General features: G+C 47.4%; 1 protein-coding gene across 1 annotated transcript; it reads right to left on the bottom strand.

The window, feature by feature from the left end:
- Positions 1-466: 466 nt before the first annotated feature.
- slc40a1 (solute carrier family 40 member 1) lies at positions 467-8,118 on the bottom strand. Its single transcript, XM_080478659.1, has 8 exons — positions 7,805-8,118; positions 7,637-7,704; positions 6,632-6,791; positions 6,318-6,433; positions 3,945-4,071; positions 3,191-3,436; positions 2,433-3,071; positions 467-2,070 (listed from the first exon to the last, which is right to left on the bottom strand). The coding sequence occupies exons 1-8, from the start codon at positions 7,836-7,838 to the stop codon at positions 1,754-1,756; spliced, it is 1,707 nt and encodes a 568-aa protein (XP_080334785.1). The 5' UTR covers positions 7,839-8,118; the 3' UTR covers positions 467-1,753.

Here is an 8,118-nt window from a genome sequence, read left to right as displayed (position 1 = left end):
AAATCACTGTGGAGGGAGGGGGAGGGTGTGTGTGTGTGTGTGTGTGTGTGTGTGTGTGTGTGTGTGTGTGTGTGTGTGTGTGTGTGTGTGTGCGTGGTCGTTGTCTCAGGGGAGTCAGGACCTCGGCCTCGTGCAAAAAGAAAGAAAGAAAAGAAAAAGTTGAACTAACGCCCGATCACGCGTCAGCTGTAATGACAAGACGTCAATCACTTAAAGTGCCTGAGTAGCGACAATCACGATCGAAAACAAAAACAGAAAGAAACACAGAAATCAAAACAACCCGAACAGAGGACAGAATTTAAAGCACAATCTCCGAGTGGCTTCAGAGCGACGACTGTATGAAGAAGATGAACGACTTGGCAGCTCCCCGAAAGTCAAAGTAAAGAAATCTGTCAAACACCCCCCTGGTGGCTGTGCGCAGTATTGCTCCATGTTAGCTAAGGCGAAGGGGAGGAGCCAAACATAAACACCAAAGTATATTTTAAACGATGGTTTCTCTGATTTGAGGTAGTTTTTTTTGTTTGTTTTTTTTTGAAGGTATGCTGGTTCAAATTAAAATATTTCTGATATTAATACTTTGGCTCGGGAAGCAGCGAAATAATCTACGTTACCCAAATAATCGAAAGCACCAAATAGGAAAGAAAAGAAAAAAAATCCAACAACCACACAGACTTCCTGAGCCCCTTTCAGACTAAAAGGCCTTTCAGATTAAAATGTCTAATGATTCTAAATGCTGAATTTCAAGGTGTGTCGGTTGTTAACTTTAAAACAGGCGAAAAAGAACGATTTTTTTAAAAAGCTATTTTTAAAGAAGTATCAAGCGCATTTCTCTATGTTATCATTCTATCAAAGACTAAAAATGTGAACTGATATCTAAGCAGGAGACGACAGCGTCCAGGTCATTTTGGCTTCAGGAGATGCGTCGTCCATCTTTCTACACAGTCTGTGGTGCACAAATATTCAGAAATGCTAAAGTTGTACTACTGTCACCGGATGTAAAAATCTATATTTGGAATGTTTCGAGCAGACAGAACTCGTTTCCCTCACTTCCTTTTCATGTCGTTTATGGACTTTGGTTAGCGAGAGCCGCCGATGAGGATACATAGGATTTCTTCTCGTTTGCTTCACGTGGCAGCGCCGCCAGCGCACGACACAATACTGATGAAACGACAGCGCCACCGCCTGCTTCTGCTGAATAAACACAGTCGAGCGCGGAACCCTCAGAGCCACGTGTTGAAGAGACGCGACCCCGGTCAGGCGTTTGGTTAAATAAGAAGAGTCTTGCAGCTCGCCATGCAGCTGGATGTAAAACGTAAAAGCTGCGAGCAGCCGAAGCACCACTGCACTGAGTGAGAGGTAAGAACCAGGCCCTCGTCTCAGGGCCTCTGACTCGGCCCCAGCGCCTTCTTCCCTGCAGCGCCGCCCTCTTGTTAGCTGAAGCACCTTTTCAAAACAGTCCCAGCCAGACTCGGGCGGTCAGGAGAGTGTTTACAGTGTCGACTCCTGGAAAACGGTACAGAAACCCCCTCTAGGGGGCGCACTACGTGTTAGCGTTCTACGACTGCAAGCTGTCTGCTCGTCTCCTTCTGCTAATGATTAATGCTTTGTTAATGGCTTCGCACAGCAGGTTACTACTCTGGTTAGCGTTGGCACTCTGCCAGCTACAAGCGACCGTGTTAGTCGGGTAAGTAGGATGCAGCGGGAGGGTAAGGCTCGACAAGTATGTACCCAGGACAGAGTCTCTTTGACGGGGTTAGACGGTGGTGGGGAGCGAGGGGCTGTCCTCCGTCTCCACCTTCTGCTCCGGCGAGCAGCACAGGAAGAGGCGGCTGCCCAGGCTCTTGAAGGCAAACCGGAAGTACATGAGGTGGCCCATGGCCACGAAGGAGACGGAGATGATGACCAGCAGGCCGAAGGCCTCCGGGTTAGGAGCCAGAATCACCATGATGAAGTGCAGCAGGTCCAGGAGGTAATTCATGGAGTTCTGCACGCCGTTGATCACGCCACGCTCCGACTCGATCACATTCTCCTGGATGAGCTGGGTCACCGTCAGGTCAAAGGACCAGAGGCCTGCGGGACACAGATCAACAGTCACCGAGGATTTCTTTACAGCCGTGCTAAAGAAAACTCACAACTGCAGGACGAATCTCAGTGGAAAATATCGAGAAATGTTATTGGCATCAAAGGTTGCAGATATGGCTCTGATATACGCGGCACATCCGGAAAGGCTGTATGAAAGTCCTGAGCATTTTATCATCCTGACAAAGGAAGCCAACCTGACGCTAAAGTAGACTAACGTTCCTGCAGCTTCTCGTTCCCTTTAATAGACGTCAAGGAACTTCAGAGCTTGTACTTTGTTCTAGAGCAGTGCAGGCGCGCCGCTCCCTGTCACCAATACTCGGGAGTGAACACAGAAGGAAGGTTTGACTCACCGACTCTAGCGGCGATGACGCCAGCAAACAGCAGGCTGACGGACATGTAGGACTGCAGGGGGGGCAGTTCCTCGGCCGGCGAGGCGGTGCTGCTGTTCCCACTGGTCAGGATGCCGCCCAGGCTGTGGTCGGCCTCGGGCAGCGTCTTCTCCCCGATCAGGTGGGTGTAGAGGTCCTGGAAGGGCGAGACGTTGAGGTCGAAGGGACTCCCGGTGGCGAAGACGGACGCCACGCACATCATGAGGCAGGACAGCTGGGCCACGCCCGAGATGAAGCCCGTGCGGATCAGGCCGCACTTCTTGCGGATCCAGGTGAAGGCCACGGTGCCGCAGATGCCCGACACGGCCGAGGCGCCCATCAGCAGGCTGAGCACCGAGCCGTTGAGGCCCTGCGTGTAGGCGTAGCCCGTGGTGATGCAGTCGAAGCCCAGCACCGTCATGTAGAGGAAGGCCAGCGACATGCCGGCGAAGAAGATGTTCTGGTTGTAGTAGGACACCCAGCCGGCCCGCAGGGTGCGCAGTGGCTCGCTGACCTGGTAGCAGCAGCCGCTCTTCTTGGGCGCGTCGGGTTTGGTCACCAGGGAGGATTCGTTCATGAGCGGCTGAGACGACTCCTCGGGACTCTGGCCGTTCTCCAGTTCTGCAAAAGGGCAGAATTACACAAGATTTACTCCAAAGCGGCCACAAGTCTCCTGTTTGCAATGAAGCGGACTGCTTATTCCCCCCCCCCCCCCGCTGAGCTCCAGGATCTGCAGTCACCTCCAGCGGGGCTGAGCTGCTTGAGCTCCTGCTGCTGCTCCTTCTGCCCGGCTTTGGAGGCCAGCGCCGGCGTCTTCTGGTAGACCTTCCACAGCAGCGCGTACTCCAGACACATGGAGCACAGGTTCCAGCCGACGATGAAGCCACAGCCGATGAAGTGCGAGCCGAAGGACATGATCTGGCCGACCAGCATGGGAGCCAGGATGTTGGTCAGCTGGTCGATAATCCGCACCGTGGCGTTCATGTCTGTTTGACACGAGAAGCAAGTCATCATTACCGAGTGAAATAGGATCACATTCAGACTCTTTATACATGATCAAGTAGTTCTTCTTACAAGAAACAGCAATTTGGCACCTTTCATAAGGCGCATAAGCCCCAATCATTTATTTAAGACATGCTTCTAAATAATTAACAATTATCATTATAACTCCTTTTAACTTCTACAGCTTAATAGCACATTTTTAAAGAAATCTTTCATAAAGCAGTTTTGATATGTGGGAAAGCTTTAAATACACTCATGTCCCGATTAAAACCAGAATATTTCTCAGCTGCGGGTCACCGGGTTCAAAGTGCAGCGGGTGCTTTGCACCATGTGAGCAAATCTTTTAAAAAGCTTATGAACAAGCAGTGGAAAACTGCAGGAGCATAAAAGGTATAAAAGTGACAGTGAGTCAGCGTCGGCGGTGCGAAGTCCTCCTGGACTTTACAGACGTAATGATAACGGGTCACCTGAGGCCGACTCTGAAACACTGACCTGCCAGCTTGCTGCTGTCCTGGCCGGCCACCACCACCACCCAGTCCCGCTGGATGGTGATGGACATGGCGGTGCTGGCCAGGTTGGCGATGTTGGCGATGGTGATGACCAGGATGTAGCAGGTCGTCTGAAAAACACAGAAACACGTTTTATTTTGAGTGAAAGAAAAATGATCCAACACAATCCTATTTGTACTGCATGAGGTGGGGCGACTATCCAACTCAGCGGGGGGGGTGGGGGGGTTGGTAAACTCCACAATCCTCCACATATCTTAAGGATTACGGTGTGGTTTTAGCTCTAAGGTTCGAGATGTTAAGATTAGCCCAACGGTGAAGCGATTTATAAATTGGCCACACAAGTGATGCCGGACAAACTTGGGGGGGGGGGGTCAAAAAATGACCAGAAGAGATTTTATGGAACTTGGATACACATAGTAAACAAGTTAAAACACACAGTTGTGTGTATTTTGAGGCTCTATCAGGGTGAACGGACTCTGTGAAAAACATCTGGGTCACCAGTCACGACTCGGCCCTTAGTTCCACTCTCGCATTTCTGCTGCACGAAACATCAGTTTGTTTTGTTTTTATTTAACCTTTATTTTATCAGAAAAAAAACCCAAAAAAAAACCTTGTTGGGATTAAAAATCGGATTCAAAAGAAAGGCAAGATTTGATCTGGAGGAAAATGTCGACTTGTTTCAGTTAAAATTTTTGAACAAGCCGTTGAATCAGAGGGGTAAAAGACAGGAAGCTGTCAAGTGAAATTCCTCAATATTTGTAGGTTGTGAGCAGTTGGATCTGAGATCCTTGAAGGGAGTTTTGAAGGTTCCGCCCGCGAGTTGGAGAACATCATGACTTTGGTTTTGTCTGGATCTAAAATCAGTTTTAAATCATAAAAGTTTTGCTGAACGGTATTAAAAGCCACTTGTAATTGAGTAAAAGCAAGGACAGGAGTATACATGACAGTATCGTCAGCGTAGAAGGGACGTTTTGATGTAAAGTATGAACAGGAGTGGCCCCAGGACTGACCCTTGAGGCACACCTTTTCTTAGACTGACAAAGCTGGAAGCGTGGCACTAATTACTTTATTGCCGGCCAAGTAGCATCAGCATCATAGAAATAAAGTGGCAGATAGAGTTGAATGTCTCTCGACAGACTTAAGTGTAAAATAACACCCAGAATGAAGTCATTTGTTGCATTTACTTCTGGTTGCAGCAGGAAAAAAGGTAACCACATGTGATTTTTTTGGATGTACAGATCATAGAAGACTGAAGCATCTTGATTCTACTGTTATCCATCTACAATTAATTAATGGAAAAGGAATAAAGTTTTTTTTTTTTTTTTTTTTTAGCTTTTTCTAGAATTAAACATGCAAGATGAGATTTAGTTTCAGTGGGAGATATGAGCTAAAAAACTTGACACACACAAGCTTTCCTCACAATAAGGTCCAGAAGCCCCAGTACAAGTTATGCAAACAAAAAAACTATCGACTCTTCAAAAAAAATAAAATAAATAAATCTATGAACGCATGGGAGAATGACCGAGTGTTGAGCATGTGACTTGAACTAAAGCAGCAGTACATCCATGAAGGCAGCTTTAATCCAACATGCAGTGTTGTTCTGTCGGGTGTGTTTTGCACATTGTAACCCAGCTGTTCTGCTCAGAACAGCAGCAGAAATGCTTCAACAAACCCGGCCACATTTCTCCCCGTGTGTCATGTGACCGGCCCTTGGAAGAACCTGCTGACTACACAGCCTTTTCGAAAAGACACTCGATCTCCTGTTTCACCAGCTCCCGGCCCCTCTCCACCTCCACCAGCGCCCCCACGCTGACCCTCCCCCCCTCAAACGCTAAACAGTCTCCTAGAAACACACGAGCAGCGCCTCAGCTATTTCCTCCTGATTTGGTGTTTCAGCCGGACAGCCTGGCTCAACCAGTCTGCTGCCGATGGGAATCTGTCCGCTTTTAAAAAAAATCAGCATCTGAGCTTCAATCGGTTGAAGACGTCCAGGCTCTCACAGCCAGGGTTTCCTCCTGAGTCACGTAGCTCAACAAGTGTAAACAAGCCTCAAACTAAGCACCGGCAGAAACCATCTAACCCACAAAAGGTCACTGCAGAGTGGATCTATTATTATCTCTCATGTTTTCATTGCTTCTGATGAGGAAAAAACTAACCAGATTTACAAACAATACAATGAAATAATATCTGACTTTGTGGGACAGTCAAAGGTCTTCTAGAAGTGATCCGAACACTCCTGTTCCAGTGGTGATATGGAGGCATATCAGCTTCAGTCCTAGGGTCAACCCTCGCAGAAACGAGATAAAACAAAAGGCTCAAGAGAGAAAATGCCCAGTATGAGATGGGGAGACCTTACCAGAATCCAGCCGCTGTAAATCTCCGTGAGCTGCTCTTTGAACTGGAAAACAACCATCAGGAGGATCCCGCACACGATGACGCAACTGTTCTGGACCAGCAGTGAAGTCTGGGCCACTGTGGAAGGAGAACGGCCGGCATTAGGGACAGCAGTCTGACCACAGACAACAGGTTTCTGTCTGCAAGTTCATTAAGAGATGATTAGAGAGATGAATGCATCTCTGCCAAATTCCTCTGGACGCACATCCCACAATAATCAGATTTTATCTATGAGAGTTTTGGGCGCTCGCACACAAATGATGGAAGGAACGGTACCTTTGAGCCTGGGGTTCTTGTCCACCCAGTCGCCGATGATGGCCCCCAGCAGGAGCACGGAGCCGGCCACCACCAGGCCGTACACGGCCGTGAGCAGCAGGCTGTTCCCGTACAGCTTCACCAGGAAAACCGCCACGGCGAAGTTCCACATTCGATCACCCTGCAAACCCAACAGGACTATTTATAGGCCACACGAATGCCTGATACGAAGCCACCGTGACGCGAGCATCGAGGAACCAAAACACTCTCCCCATAACGCTGGAGCACCAAACACCTGCCGCTCTGTATACTCTCACCTCTCACAGTTATTTGTGGAGCCGTATTGTGTGGTGAGCTACAAATACAAAACATGTGATTTCCCATTTTGATGATAGTTGTGGTAAACATGCCACGCAACAACAACAACAACACATCGACGGTGTGTTATAGTCAGTTTTACATGCAGCCTGTCATCATGATCCACAGGCACAATTTTAACAATATGATGGAGTGTTATTTAACCCTGCTATTGTCTACCTATTTACCACATGCTCTCAAAGCAGGTGTGAGGCGATGGTTGCATCTTTTAGGTTTATTTTTCTCTATATATCCAACTCAGAATAGAACAAAATATATATAATAATTTTTGAATATTTCACACTCATCCTGCCTTATTATTTGTCTTATGTGGGCAATTTGGGCTTTTTTTTTACACTTTAGCTTGTACAATTTGTGTACTTTACACTTTATATTCATATTATATGTATAATTTGTCTATTTTCAACACTTGATATATTTTCTATTATATGTATAATGACCAATAATCATTTAACAAATGCAGTATAGTACATATGACTTGTAAATATGATTGTATGTGAACATTTATTTCATAAGGGTGAAGCAAAGTGTTAGGTGTGTGTGTGTGTGTGTGTGTGTGTGGGGGGGGGGGGGGGGGGGGGGGGGGGTGTTAATACACAAGTAATGTGTTTACTATCAATGATAGGACAGTGTCATCGCCTGACTTACCCATGTTGACAGAGCATGGCCCATGTAAATGAGAAATTTAGCTGAAGTGAAGAAGTCCTGAATGGATTCTGGGGGAGAAAACAGGAATAAATCTTTATCTAAGCATCTTTAAAAAAAAAGAAAATCCAGATTTTACACGTGGAGACATTGAAGCAGACGGCAGCTCACCACAGCATGTCTTCTTGGGTCCAGAGTTATCCATTTTTAATTTTTTATTATTTTTTTTTTAAAGCAGTCCAACAGGGAGATGCGCTGACTTTAGCCGGATGCTATTGCTATTAGCTCCTGTATTGTAAAGTGACGGGATCCACGACCTGCTCCTCTGTCCTCCCCTCCAAACTTAGCTAGCACTGTAGCTGAAGTCGGAAAGAAATATTAACTGTCCCCGAAGCGCGAGAGGTGAAGCCGCAGAGGAGCCGCTGCTGCTGCTGCCGCTGCTGCTGCTGCTGCTGATCGGAGGGTCGGAGCGCTCGGTCGGTTCT

This window comes from Lipophrys pholis, assembly GCF_963383615.2.
Source record: "Lipophrys pholis genome assembly, chromosome: 13".
NCBI lineage: Eukaryota > Metazoa > Chordata > Actinopteri > Blenniiformes > Blenniidae > Lipophrys > Lipophrys pholis.
This window is presented reverse-complemented; position numbering and strand designations above follow the sequence as displayed.

Excerpts from the sequence above, each read along its gene's own strand:
- slc40a1 (XM_080478659.1), bottom strand. The coding sequence starts at position 7,838 with ATGGATAACTCTGGACCCAAGAAGACATGCTGTG. Across the intron at positions 7,705-7,804 it reads ACCCAAGAAGACATGCTGTG|AATCCATTCAGGACTTCTTC; the intron begins GTGAGCTGCCGT and ends TTTCTCCCCCAG. Across the intron at positions 6,792-7,636 it reads GCCATGCTCTGTCAACATGG|GGTGATCGAATGTGGAACTT; the intron begins GTAAGTCAGGCG and ends TTGGGTTTGCAG.